At 47.6% G+C, this 14,534-nt stretch overlaps 1 protein-coding gene across 4 annotated transcripts in view; it reads right to left on the bottom strand.

Moving 5' to 3' along the window:
* Positions 1 to 14,534, bottom strand: part of SNX13 (sorting nexin 13) — a 90,985-nt gene that overhangs the window by 25,301 nt on the left and 51,150 nt on the right. For all 4 annotated transcript variants that reach the window (XM_007505422.3, XM_007505423.3, XM_056800561.1 and 1 more), the window contains 4 exons: positions 12,422 to 12,521; positions 11,305 to 11,498; positions 8,407 to 8,511; positions 6,706 to 6,838 (listed from right to left, as the gene is read on the bottom strand). In XM_007505422.3, the coding sequence (XP_007505484.2) occupies positions 6,706 to 6,838; positions 8,407 to 8,511; positions 11,305 to 11,498; positions 12,422 to 12,521 (532 nt within the window). The remainder of the gene's footprint in view (positions 1 to 6,705; positions 6,839 to 8,406; positions 8,512 to 11,304; positions 11,499 to 12,421; positions 12,522 to 14,534) is intronic.

The following is a 14,534-nucleotide window of genomic DNA, read 5'->3' as shown; positions in this document are numbered from 1 at the left end:
CACAAAGCCTTTTCTGATCCCCATAACTGCAAAGGTCTTTCCTCCCTTCTCTGTGTTTATGCTCTATTTCTGGTGTGTGTGTACACCTTTCTCCCCTCCCAGAAACCTGCTATTATCTCTTTTTGGCCTTGTATTCCTGACACCTACCAGAGGACCCCACACAAAATGGGCACTTAATAAAGCTGAACTGGTTGATGCAAATTGGTATCGATTCATTCATGGAACTAAATTGCCTAAAGTATATTAAATTTTTTCCCCTTGATGAACATGTCATTACACAGATGAAAGTTAAAATTTTAAATTATTTTTTCCATTTTCATTTCAAGATCTAGGACATAATTGATAAATAATCAAACTGTGTTAGAACATTGCCATTGGTTACTTTAAAAACAATCATGCTAAGCAAAAATACCCTCTTCATTTGGAATTTATCAGTGCCCACTAGGGAAACTGAGGTAGCAAGGAAGGAGCCCCCAGCAGAGGTGCCTTCTCCCAACGACTCCAATCTCTTGCCAACTACAGCACTTCTCTCCTCCCTTAGGTGGGAACTCAAAGGTCATCAAGGAGTCTCCTTCCCTCCTAGAGAGGTAGCAGTGACCCCGAGTCTCGATCTATCCGCTTCTTGTCTCCATAACCTCTAGCCTTTGGGGTCGGCTCATTTCCTCGGAGACCTTCTCATCTTGTGCTCCTCTTCCTAACTTGGACTTCAGTTAATGAAAGCCTTTCGGGGGTATCTCCCTGGGGCGCTCCCAACAGAGAGGGCCATCTCTTAGGCCACATAAAACATGCAACGTCAAGTAATCGTACAGTTCACACTTCCAAGTCGTTTTTATTCCTTCTTGTCTTTTTTTTGGAAACCCTAATGTTCTCTCTGAGAATCAGTCCTGTGCATTGGTTCCAAGGCAGAAGAGCTTTGAGAGCTGGTCAGCAGGGCTTCCGGGACTCACCCAGGGTCCCCTAGGAAGTGTCTTCTGACTTATCTACATGGAGTCATACGAGCTGTAGGTTAGTTTATTAGATGGCTGTAGGATCCACTCAAATAAAACGACTGTAGAATCGTTTATGTATCATCTGACAGCTGGGAGTTTCAAAGAAAATTTTACTGAGATACTACACTGTACCTGTGTAACAGTTTGTCACATGTAACTTTATTTCACTGAAGAAATTATTCAATAAATAAACATACGACCAAGTAAAAATAAAAAATAAACATGCACATTCTGGGTCAGCTCAGAAGTGTTTGAGGCCAAACTTGAACCAAGGACGTCCCGCCTCTAGGCCTGGCCTTCTATGCACTGAGCCACTTTGCTGCCCCCCATCCTTTTTAATGTCTTGTTTAAAAATGGGCATCGCCTTTCCCAGGACACCTTAGAAGCCTATGAAGTACAAATTCAGCTTCTGCTCCACATTCCAGAAAGAACAAGTCTGAAGAGAATCAAAGAGCTCCTGCTCGTGCAAGCACAGCATCCAGCCTGGTCCAGAGAGACTCAGGAGGGCCCTCGCTCTTCCGTGCTGCCAGCCTTCCAAACCCGACTGAGCCAAGGGGGAAAGAAGAGGACGATGGCACCTGGGGCAGGGGCTGCTCCCAACGGGACAGAGGACCAGGGAGGCCGGCTTAGAGGCGGACTACGAGGGCCACCAGGAGCGCAGCAGCAGAGTCTCCAAAGCCGGAGCCATGGGCTGGGAGAGGCTCACGCGGTGGCCAGTGAGGGACTCTGCACAGCTTCCAACATGGGCTTTTATCGCTTGACATTACCAGGCTGTCTGCTGCCAACTGTGGCCCATTCGCTGACGTCAGGCCCCAAGGAGACGCCCCTGGAGACAGTCCAGGATCAACAAAGGCTCAAACCGGCTGATTCTGACTCCTAAATGAAGCCCTTTCATCAGGTGGGGGCAGGGGGGACGCCTGGAGCATCCTGCTCAGAGCTAACCCCAGGGCACCGTTTAATGGATCACTGCCCGCCTTGTCCCGATCAGAATCATATATTAACTTGCAAAGGAGATCGGTAAATGCCACGTGTGGTCCACATCAGCACTCTGGAGGTTAAACTTCATGTGATAGAGGCAGCCAGGTGGCTGGGATTAGTCCTGGGCCCCGAGTCAAGAAGTTCTGCATGAGAGACCCTGGCCAAGTCACTTCACTTCTGTGTGCCTCGGTGTCCTCACCTGTAAGATGGAGCTACTGACAGAACCACCTAATGAAATGGGGGGTGTCCTCTCTTGGATTTTCTTAAAACCAACATCAGACATTCATTTTCTCAAGTACACTCCACGTCAGACTTTACATCTCTACAGAAAGACGTGGTGCGTGCGGCCAGAGGGCCCGGGGATGCCGCATTCCGGGACGGCGTCCTTCTCCTGACGCAGACGGGCGGGCCACTTCTCGGCCGCTCGGCAGGACGTGCCTCGTGCCCGGTTTAAGTGTCAGGTCCTCTGTGGTACTCTACTTTCCTCTGGTTCGGGCTACCCCAGGAGAGCTGCGGGCTGCGCGTCGGGCACCTCCGCTCCAGGGCACGCAGAGAAGAAGAGCCGTGCCAGCGAGGGCCACAGAGGGCCTGGGGCCAGTCTCTGCCCACTTCCTCATGCAGACCTTCAGGAAAGGCAGAATGTGAGCTGCCGATCAGAAGCGCAAAGCTTAGACGACATCAGTCCCTGAGCAGTCGGTTCTCCGAATTCCGGCCTCGTCTCATGGGACAATTCCTCGGCAGGCTCCTCCAAAGGACAACGAAGTCCATCCCCCCAGGACAGAAAGCGTCAGACCGACGCTGCTGCGGCACGCTCTGGGGCCAGCGAGACTCTCGGGGTGCTCACTCTGAAGGGAAGGTTCGCCTGATTTTAACATCCTTTGGTGCTTTGCCCCCCGACTCCCAGGCAGTCACCAGACAGGACACGGCCCGCAGACACACAGCCAGAGACTGGACCCAACAGGCTAATGGTGCCGGGAACTCGCTGTCTGAGAGGCGGCACCCAACATGCACCTGCTGAGTGTTTCTGTCATCATCCCCTTACAATATGGAAACCCGGCAAAACCAAGCTGGGGAGGTACAGAAGAACTGAAGAATCCCAAGCAGAGGCCTGAAGAAAGTCTCCTAGAGCAACAGGCTGGAACCCCAGGCACGGTTACACGTGCCCAGGAGTGTGAGTGTGTTCACGCCGGAGGGTTTAAGACCAAGCGAACAATATTGAAGTGCCTACTATGTGCGGGGCACTGGGCAAAGCGCTGAGCCAGAAAGGCTCTTCTCAGCATCTGCTTTGAGAAGTCTTGCCCGGGAAGCATCCCTCTCTTTCTTCTGCTTCCAAAGGAGGGCAGACGTACTGCCCAACATACTTGGAATGATTCCTTTCTCAAAGCTGATTGAAGTTCCCCCCTTTCTACAGAATGATTCCTCCAGATTTGTCTAGAAAGTAAAGCTGGATTCCTCTCCTCAAATACCACAAAGAAAACGCCAGCTTATGCACATCAGCACGATGCCATGAGGGCAGATCTGTTTTTATGCTGGGAAAATGGGGGTCATACAAAAGCAATTTCTCTCTAAAAGTCAATAAATTTTAGAACCAACAAAATCCATTTCCAAAAATACCAGCATTGAATGATAAGTCAGGGGGAAAAAATCCTGGGGCAAACAATAGCTAGGCCATCAAGGAGAGGGGAAAACACCTAAGCCCAGTTTCATGGTAAAGGGCTGGACACTTAAAAAAACAAATCTTAACTCTGATCCTCTTTATTTTTATTTATTTTATTCCAGTAAGAAATTTACACATAGGTTTTCCAAGGCGATGATTCATATCGTCCCCCTCCCCTCTTCCCTCTCCACTCCCTGAGCTGACAAACAATTCCACTAGGTTATACGTGTTCATACTGAGCCTTTCAGAGTTTAAATCCTGAAAGCTAGTAAATTCTTTAATAATTGGAATGTTTTAAAATGCTGGGTGACAAAGTAACCAGGTCAGTCAGTGTGAAAGAAAAGCCTACACTGTTTGGCAGGGCCATTTCCTAGTGCCCTATTGCCTGGCCTTCTTGAGGGGCCATGGGGGATTCTGGCAACCTGTCTCAGCCTGTCCCTGGGCCCCTCTGGACCTTAGTTTCCTCACTGATCACAGAAGAGCCCCAGCTCCAGGCTCCTCAATCCCATGATGATTCTTCTCCCAGAACTGGCCTCCACAGCACGCTGGCTCTCTTCAGAAAGGCCAGCTAAACCTTGGACAACCAGCTACCCCCTGTGCTCTGCACCCCCTCAGATTTCCTTGTGGACCACCCCCTCCTCACAACCAAGGGCTGTTTGCCTCTATTTCCCTGGGGAATCTCTGGGAAATCAATTCTTGCAGTCCAAAATCAGCCCAGGCCCTGGTGGCTCCAAGGCCTGCCTTCTCCCACTGCGGAGCAGGCCCTCTTCTCTCTAGAAAAACCATGGAAAACTGAATGCCGACTCATCAGTCTCTTTCCCAGTTGTCTTGTCTAATTCCTTGGGAAAGAACATCACGAATCTGGTCTGTGATCACTCTTGAGGGACGCCACAGGCCTGGGAGAAGCCCTTAGATGAACTAAGAGCTCCTCCCCGAGTCAGACGGGCCCATGAACCTGGATGCCAGACAGACGTCCTCCCTGTAATTCTGGGTCCTTTCTAACTGAAAATGTGCCCTCCACCTAAAGTTTCCTTTGACCCCAAAGCTGTCTGCCAGCTGCACCCTAGAGCACTGGCATCACTGCTTGCAGTCCCAAACACAGGAGTATCCAGCATATTGATCAGGTGCCATACAGCCCCTCTGAGAGCCAACCCCCTACCCAATCAAATAGTGAGAACAATAATGATAGAGAAAGCTTTCCGCCATCTTGGATGTACTCTGTACCATTTGTTAAGATAATATTCCTGGCACACCAAGTTTACCTTGTCTTTGGAGAGACAGACAGATAAGCTATAGACAGAGAGGGACAGATAGCTGGATGGATGGATGGATGATGGATGGATGGATGAATGATGGGTGGATGATGGATGGATAGGAGGGAGAGAGGGAAGAGGGAGGGAAGGCAAGAAGGATGAGCATTTATTAAGTGCTTACTATGTGCCAGGCCTGCTGTTAAGCTCTGAAAATAAAAACATAACTAAACAATAAAGTCTTTACCCTCAATGGGTGGGGTTTCATCTACAGAGAAGGTGTAGGGCAGGAAGAAGGTGGCCACAGCAGGGCAGAGAAGCAAGCAGGAAGGGAAATTAAGAGTCAGTTTAGGTGGGATTAAGGAAAAGCAGGTCCAAGCCCTTCTGAAAATGGTTGTGCCAAAAGGGCCTTAAAGTGGAACTCTCTTTGGGTTGGCAAAGTTTCAGGTGAGGAAAAATCAGGAGAGAAGTCCAGGTGTGAATAAAAGGTGGATAAAGTCTAAAACTCTATTGCCTTGCTTTTCACTCAGGAAGACCTAACCTGCTCCAGATCATTCCTGGGCAAGTCTCTTCACCTCTGTTTGCCTCAATTCTCTCATCTGTAAAATGGGATAATAGCACCTCCTCCCTCCTATGACTTTTGTGAGGATCAAGGAGAGAATCCTTATAAAGCACTTAGTGCCCAGCACAGAATAGGTGCTTACTACATGCTCTTTCCAGTGGTCCCCTGTCGTCGTTTCCACTCCACAGAACATCCCTGTTACCCTTGAGCCAGCTTCCTTAGGAACCACCCTATTGTCCCCCAGTAGGTGGAAGCTCCTTCATGGCAGGGACTGTCCTTGTTCTAATTAGTATACTCAGTGCTTAGCTGTGTTGGGCCCATAATAAAAGGTGACTGAATTGACACCCCCCCCCCCCAAGGGCCCAGCTCAGTGCCTCCTGCAGCCTTCACAAGCACAAACTTGTACCCATTCATTCCTTTTCTGCATTTCTAGAGCATCTATTCTCCACACAGTTCATGCTGGACTTAAGCAGACAATGGCATCCATTAACTGCTTGATACATGCCTAAGTTCTGACCAAGAAAGGCTCCTGGAAAAGAAAGACTGGGCTTTCTACTTTCCCTGCTGATCCCAGGGCACCAGGGCTGAGGAGGACGTTAAGAAGTCTGAGGGCAAAGTTCTGGGCGCAGGTCCTCCTTTCTTATGGACTCTCCATGGCTCCGGAGGGCCTCCTGGGAGAGACTGAACCAAGCCAACCAAAAAGGCTGCCCTTGAAGACCTCTGGGCCTGCTATCTTGGTGTCCATCAAGAAGGGCTATCACCCAAGAGCCTCTATTAGCTTTCCTCTTTATTCAGCTCCAGCCCCCAATCCCCGCCTGAGGAAGGCTTGAACCAAGCCTTGTCATTCCAGGAAAAATCCTGCCCGCCATGGTAGAAATGTCATAAACATGCCATGAAATCAATCTATCAACAGGCCCCATGGTCTACGTCAAGGGCAATTATTATCGTCATTAAATGCCCAAAGGTTTTAGAGAAAGGAAGAGTGAGGATGCTAACCAGTTCGATGATCTCTCTGGGCTTTACTTTCCCCATCTGTGCAGTCCAAACTTCAATCTGACCCAGGTGCTGAAAATCTCCTTCCGGATTAGAAACTACAAAGGCCTAGCTAGTCTAACTCCCCAAGCTACTAGGCTGAGGGCAAGAAACTTCATGTCAAATGTTCAGAGTCTGACCAGGGCCCCGTCCTTTGCCACATCCATCATGGCATCTGTAATTGGCAGAAAGACGGCAGAGTGCCAAGAGGAGCAAAAAGGCGATCGATGCCCTTACCTCCATCCCCATCATCGGAGCCTCGGAAGCTGGGGTCTTTTAACATGTCCAGCTCGGCCAGCATGCGCACATAGAGAACATTCTGTTTGAACGATGGGTAAAACCTCTCGTCTCTTAGCATCAGGTCATACACCTCGGAGGAAGGGAAAAGGGCACTGTAAGCACATAGCAGCAAGAGGCAAGGAAGGCCACGCTGACACAGGATGGGACTTGCCCACTGTGCGGCCCTCGTGCCAAACGGAAGCTTCCTGCTGCTGCCCAGGACAGGCTGTCTGAAGTGAGCCCACCCTAAGATGAAGCAACTCTGGTACTTCTCAGTCAAGGCCACCAGGGGCGCCATTTTGTAGCGTGTGCTTGGCCTGGGGTCAGGAAGCCTGAATGTGGTCTTGAATACTGCCTAAATTGGTGACCCTGGGCAGGTCACTTCCTTTCTGTTTGCCTCGGTTTTATAATCTGTAATGTGAGGATATTAGCACCTCCCTCCCAGGGTGTTTGTGAGGACCAAATGAGACACTATTGTAACGCCTTTGGGAAACTTTCAAGCTCCACATAAATGCCAGTTATAGTCACCCTCCCATCATTTTCAGGATTCTGTCCCCAGGGAAATTGGTCTGGCTTCTTGCCCATACTGGGAATGCCTTTCCCTTTTCACCAAGACCCCCAAGGATGCAGAGATTCCTTCAAAGCTCCCCTCAAACACCATCTTCTCTAGGTCTTTCCCAGCCCTGCCAAGCACTGCATCCTGCTCAGATTAGCTAAGCCCAGGCTGAAGCCCTTCTAGAAGGGAAGTCCTTTTCTGTCTTTGTATCCCTAGCACCTGGCGCACAGGGCCTGGCACAGAATGGGGACTTCGACATGTTGGAAACTGCTTGCCTCATGTCAAAGTCCTCACTGCAAGAGGCTGCATTAGGGTAAGACTTGGACTGGTGCTGTCTAAGCCACTTCATCTAAAAGCCAAAGGCAGGAAAGGGAAGGTTCAAATGGAGGGGCTGTGACCAGGCCTGGCTGACAGTGAGTCTAACTCAGCCACAAGCACAGGCTTCCTCATTCCACAGCCTGGGTGAGTCTTAAGTTTGGCCCCATCCACAGCAAAGTCACTCTTAGAATCAGCAGAACAGGTTCATCTCCACATTTAAAATGCATTTCATTTAATTTTCTCACAAAGAGGAAAAAATAGATGGGAAAATTTAGTTGATGTACATTCAGGAAACTTTTCTTTTCCCTCAGAATTCCTTAAGATTTCAATTCCTGGAAAACCAGTTAATTATTGTGGAGAAGTATATGACATGGGGTTAGATAAATTTTCCCTAAGATCTAGTGAAGAAATGCTTTTTAATGACAAAGAGAAATTTTTTTAATGAATCTTTTTGCAAAGTTAGTAAAAGTGAGATAGGAAGTGTTATTAATTGACAAGTCTAAAAAAGCCACAGACCAGGAGGTCCCCATGTGCAAAGATATGAACATTTCTGATTAAAAGGCAGGACTGAAGACAAGGGCTCAGAAAGGTGACTAAAAGGACATCTTGCAATATAGCAAGTTCCACCCCTTCTCAGTCAAAAAGTGAAAACAATTCATTAAATACCATCAAACAGGCCAGTGGGATCCCTGCCTTGCCCTGCCTTGTTTTTCTAGTATGCCCAAATGAAATAAACCAAAGCCCCGGGTCACCCTAAACAAACAATCAGATGTGCTCTGAAATACCTTCCTTTGGATGTCATCGAAAATCTCAGGCGTCGGATCCTCATGATTCAGTGTATCCGCTAACTTGGCTACCAAGTAGTCATCAATGTGAACTCTTGGTGATGCCTAAGGGAAACAAAGCAGACAGGCTGATATCTAGAACTTCCAAGTAGAGAAGTTAGAGCATGGGCTTCCCAATCCAAGCAGTCAGCCGCGAGAGCCCTAATGGGGTCAGCTGGCTTTTCTATGAATTCATACGTCAACAACCAAAGAGCTCCAAAGAGGCCTCATTCTCTCTCTTCTTCTGCCTTGGGAAGTCATCACCCTTGAACAGTTAATAGCTGGCCAAGTCCATTCAACACTAGAAAGACCAGGAGAATCAGATGGATGCAAAAAAGATTATTTTGCTTTGAAATAAAAATGTTCATCCAGCCACTTCTATTTTCTCCATCTTATGAACCAAAAAGGAAATGCAACATCCACCAGCTGGTACAACTGGGCCCTTTGGGGCAGTCTTAAAACTCGGTCTTTCTAGAGTAATGAAAATGGAAAAGATCTACCAAGATTTTTATACCCAATACTCTCACTATTAAAGATGGAGAAACCACCACATTTGGGTTCTGACACAAGAGTAAAATGTATATAAAATATACACTGTATATAGAAAGTATAATTATAATATATAAAATATAAAAATGATATGGTTATTAATACTGTTATTTCTGTTCTACTCATCAGTCCTGCCCTTGGTTCTTAAGGAAAATGAAAGCTTTAGCAACAACAAAACAAGGAAAAGAGATCCAAGACTGCCATATTGAGAGCCTTGAAGTACCTATTTTAAAGTGGTTTTAAAGACACAATAAGCTAAAGGGGGATTATCCCAAGTGAACCCCTCCCCCCCATTCCCAGGAGTTTGGTCTTGCCATTCGCATTGGATACAGCAAATAGATAAAGGCGGCTTATAGTTTAGACCGACATAAAGCTGGACAAAGTTTAAAGTTCAGGTGTCAGTCAATTGCCACCAGCACACTGGGCCTGGACTGAACAGGAGAAGGAGGGTGGTTTGGATTACTTTTGGGAAATTATGTAAAGTGACTGCACTGACCCCAAATTTTCACTCAAACAATAGCTCGTGTTTTTGCCCACTGCTCTTCTGGGGGTGTCACCCAGAGTGAGGTCATCTGAAGAGCTCCAATGAAGGACAGCTGCCCAGTGTGTACTGATCAGGCAGACACACATGATGAACAAGAAAGGACTCTGGAGCCCTGATGGAGAGGATGTTGTTGAAATGTGGAAGCAGGAAAGACATTGGACTGGTCCCTCCGTAAGGATGAGGGATGACCAGTGGACCGCTGAGAAGGGGTGTCGCACTCAGTACACAGAGTGCTGGGCCTGGGGTCCGGGAGACCCAAGTGCTCATCAGGCAGGGGACCCAGGACAAACCACTGAACTTCCGCTAGCTTCAGCTTCCTCCCCCCCTAAATGGGGAGAAGAGTAGTCGCTGCCTCCTGGGGGTGCTGTGAGGATCAAAGGAAATGTGTTTTGTATCGTGCCTGGCCCATGGCAGGTGCTTTACAAATGTTCAATCCCTTCCCTAGTGTGCACCATCAGTGTGTGTGCCACATCAGGAGAATGAAAGGAAGACTCCCAATATCTCTGAGGCAAGACATGTGCAACGGCCATGTGGGCTGGGCACAGATTGGTCCGGTTTGGCCTTGAAACTTGTGCTGATTGGCCCCGTCACACCTCTTTGGCTTTGTCCTGTGGTCCCCTCCCCCTGGAATGCCACGTGCCCTGGGCCTGGGGTCCTCAGCTCCCTCAGCTTGAGAAGCCACGCTCCGGGGCAGCAGATGGCCTCAGGAAGCTGCCTGCTTAATTCTAGATAACTTGGATGGAGAGAAACTGTTCTGTATGTCAAGATGAGATTTGCCAGTGAATGGCTCCCCTCCTTATTCTCCCTTCCAGCATCGAACACACAAGGCAAACTCACTTTCTAATTCATTTTGCAGAGTTTTGAAAGCGGGGCAAAACTCTTAGGTAGGCAGACAAGCAACAATAGGAAAAACTCTTAGGTGGCTCTTGTCTTAAGTGCCTTTCCCCACTCCATTGCCAGCCTAAGGCCAGAAAAGACCTGCACTGGCCATACACATGGCCCCCTCACCCACCCTGAGAAGAAAGACATCTTTGCCTGAGCCCCAACATCCCTTAGAGAGGCACATGGGTGGGTGGGTAGGGGGGAATGGGGGATGGGACTGGGAGGGGGGTTTCAGACCAGGCTACCTGAGACAGGCTTATGAGGATGATCCAAAATAGTCTTATAGTATCCCTGATCTTAGGTCAAAAGGCTTCAATGATATTTGAAAAAATAGGACAGGACTTGAAAGAGAAGATGAGATAACATGAGGGCATGTTATTTCTCTTTTTATGGAAAATCTTTTATTGTGATTGTGATTGTGTTTTGTCAAGAAAAAAAAACATTTCTCTCTAAGTTGATAGCTTATAAAACAGAATAGGAATTGTGATTAAAATGATTTCTAAAAATCAGAACTTAAGACCACCCAGTCTTCCAACTGAGTTAAAATTTGGAGAAATTGGGTGAATTCAAGAATTTTTTAAGATGGTGAACTTAAAAATATATGTTATAACTAATAAAAATCAAGCTTTGAACAAACAAAAAGAGGGAATATACCCTGGAGGACAATTTACTACAAAAGTATAGATTTTCATGAATAAGTTAAAGAATCAAAAAACTCTAATCTGCAAAAAAAAAAAATCTCCCTGGCAACTTTTTCTCAAGAAAACGCCACCGGCCTGGAACCAAGAGAAAATCCAACCCAACATTTACATTCCCAGCATTTGTTGATCTTCTCCAATTGTGGCAAAGAAGAAAAGAACAACTCAACTGAAACTTGTCTCTACCTTTTCTGACAAGTACTGCTCATAAATCCCAACAGCAGCGGCTCGGAGAAGGCCTTTGGTTTGGTTGGTCTGGTGCCGCCCATCTTTCTGACGGCTCAAGAGCACCTCAAGCTGCTGCTGGGCTGTCACTCGGTAGCCCTCCACCGTCATCCAGAAGAAGAGATGAGCTTGGCCTCCAGTCTGCTGCATGTAATCTAAGAGGCAAAACCCCCAGGCTTGTGAACATAGAGATGAGAGGAAATCACTTATTCAGCATCCTGTTCTACTAAAAGTCATGGGAAACTGAAAACAAAGGAATAAGGAACAATAACAAAAAAGAATTTGTTCAAATCCTAGGTGAGGGTCTCCTCTGCACCCATGCACAAGGCTCAAGGACCAAGGATGGTGCTCCCCAAAGCCTCAGTCCCTAGAGAGGGAGACACAAACCCATAATGTGAGGTGAAAAGAGCAGAGGAGTGGCCTTGAGAAGATGCCACCACAGGCCCTACTTGCCTTGGGACAGGGTAAGACATTCTTTGGGCTCTAATTCTAACAGAGCAGGCAGGCTATGCCATCTACTGGATGCCTCGAGACAAGCCCATCGGAGCTTAGCATTTACAGGAATACTGAAGAAATGCTCAGGAGAACATGGCTTTACAGACTAGTTACTGTAATTTCAGTTCAGACCTATGAAAATAGTTTTTGTTCATTTCTCCCCCCATAAGGCATTACTAAAAGTATTTTGCCAAATAGCCTTACAACAGTACCAATGCTCTAATCACCCAGATTACACTCGAGAAAGCTGGGCTGAGATACAGGAAGACCTGGGCTCCAGTTCTGCCCCAGACACAGACTGGCATGAACTCAAGGTTAGCCCACAAGACTAAGTGGCAAGAAAGTCATCAATCTGAACCCTTACATCAATGAGAGCCAAGGACTGATGGGTCAAAAAGAAATCACAAGGAGCATCGCTGAAGTTAAATGATCTCAAACTACTGGGCTCTGATGTCATCCAGGATTCAAGAAGTCAATCATGAAAATGGGCCAAACTCAGCGAGACCTTGCAACAATGAGATGCAAGTTTGAATTCTTCAACATTTCACAGCTCAATCTTGCTCACCGGGAAAGTTTCACCTACCCATGAAAAACTGTAGTGCAACATTGTCTACGAGAATGCTGTCCAAGGGGACTGTGCAAAGTTTCCCAAAGTGGGCTGCCAGCTTCACAGTATCTATTTCCTGGGAAGAAAAAAGAGAGGTTACACCACTGTCTCTCAATGCCCTTTTGCTCTGAAGATTCCCTTCTATGGAAATGGCCAATACCTAAAAGCCTAACAGGTTTTCCCTTGACCCACAGAAGTTAGAGGGAATCTATGAAGAAGAAAAGAGGACATGTTTGTTCAAGGAGTTGAGCAGTGAGCCTGGATCCCCAGTGGGGTTTTCCTCCATGTAAGATGCAGTCAGCAACAGTCACATCTGGCCCCCAACAGCCACCATCCAATGGGGTTCAGACGACCAGAAGCCTCATTATTCCTGTTTTAAGGAAGCCCTGGATTCAAGGCCAGTCTCTGACCAGTCCTGGCTGTGAGCCTCACCCATGTCCACAGAGGGCTGCCAGCCTGCATTCACTGATGGAAGAAATGAGCTTGTCCAGAGGTTCTCTGAAAGGCCCATCTATGCCCCGATTCCCATTTTACAGACTAAAAAGCTGAACACAAAATGCCTTATCCAAGGTCACAGAACCATTGAGAAAAGCAGGCAGTGCCTTCTGGTGTCCTGTCCCACTAACTCTAGGCAGAGAAGTGCTGGCACTGTACCCCATGGCCTGTCATAAAAGACCTCTGGAAACCACCATGGCCATCAGTCCACGCATCAGGACTATCTCAGAGATGGCAGGGAATCAAGTTTGTAGCATGATGAATGATGCAGAACGAGGAGCACAAACCCATAAGGTTACAAGGAACCTGCTCTGGAAAAGGGGAGAGGCTCCAAAATACCCCTGTAACCAGGCCTGTGGTCCTTTGGGGTGACCAGTCTCTCTTCCAGAGAACAAGAAAGAGGAGAGAAGCCATCCCAGAAGTGACCGATGCCAAGAACTCTTGCCACCACCTCTGCTGCCTCCTCATCTCCATCTTCCACATTAAATCTTCTGCCAGAGTAGTGTCCTATGTAATTCAGGCATGGACACCAACTTCAAGAAGCAGGGAAGCCCAAAGGGAAACTTTCAGTTAAACTTCTCTCTCCCTTTGCTGGCACCTCTGGTTATAGGGTAACTCTTTCCTGGAAAGAAGGTGTTGACCTAGAGTCTGAACTGCTTGTTGGCACCCAGCTTCTTCCTGTATTTGCCATGAACCCTAACCTCTGCCTCTCCTATCTAGGCCCCTTGCCACCATTTATTGGTCCAGCTAATTTTATCATTTGGTAAGGAGTAAGCTTAACCCTCAGAGCAGTTTCTTACTGCACTAACAGCCCACTGGACAGTCTCCCTGCTGCCTCCCCACTCTGGTTCACTGCTTATTCAACAGTCCCATGGAGCTTGTGAAAATCCAAACCTGACCACATCATGCCTGTGGCTTCCAATCCCTCAGATTCAAATGTAAAATAATCCTCTTTCTGGAACTTAAGGGTCCTTCCTCACCTTTCCCCTCCAGTCCAGGCTTTTCCCCCAGGAACTCCTCCACATACTCAGGTGGCCTTTTAGCTACAGTGCTCCTGGCTTCCTTCAAGTGTAAGCTCGCTCCCTCTCTGCAAGAAGTCTTTGGGGGTCCTCTCTATTAGCTCTAGCCCTTCTCCCTCTACCTTGGCTGTGTGTACTCCCACTGATTGGGCCGGGAGTCATCTGAGAGAATGATTACTGCTTTTCTCTGTATAACACCTAGAACACAGCAGACCTGGAACCGATGCTCAGTGACAGATTAACCCAGTGATTTCCTGTAAAAAATTTTTCAATGAAAATGCACCTCTGCTAAGTTTCACAGCTCCTTTCAAAGGCACAAACACAACCCATTGTATTCTGCACACCAGTTTACTATTACACATACTGTAATAACAGAATCACATCAAGAACCAACCAGGCCACATCCCAGGCCTGGCACTTGGAAGGCCTCCTCCTTTGGGCAGGAAGGCACAAGCATGTCACAGTGATGCAAAGACTATGGCTTCAACTCTCAAATATGGTAACACTGGAGGATCTGACCTGGGCCTTCACGGATTTGATACCAGGAGCTGTGACAGCCTTGGCTCCCACTTCAG

Source organism: Monodelphis domestica, chromosome 5, assembly GCF_027887165.1.
Source record: "Monodelphis domestica isolate mMonDom1 chromosome 5, mMonDom1.pri, whole genome shotgun sequence".
NCBI lineage: Eukaryota > Metazoa > Chordata > Mammalia > Didelphimorphia > Didelphidae > Monodelphis > Monodelphis domestica.
Note: the sequence above shows the minus strand (reverse complement) of the source record. Positions and strands in the feature narration are given on the sequence as shown.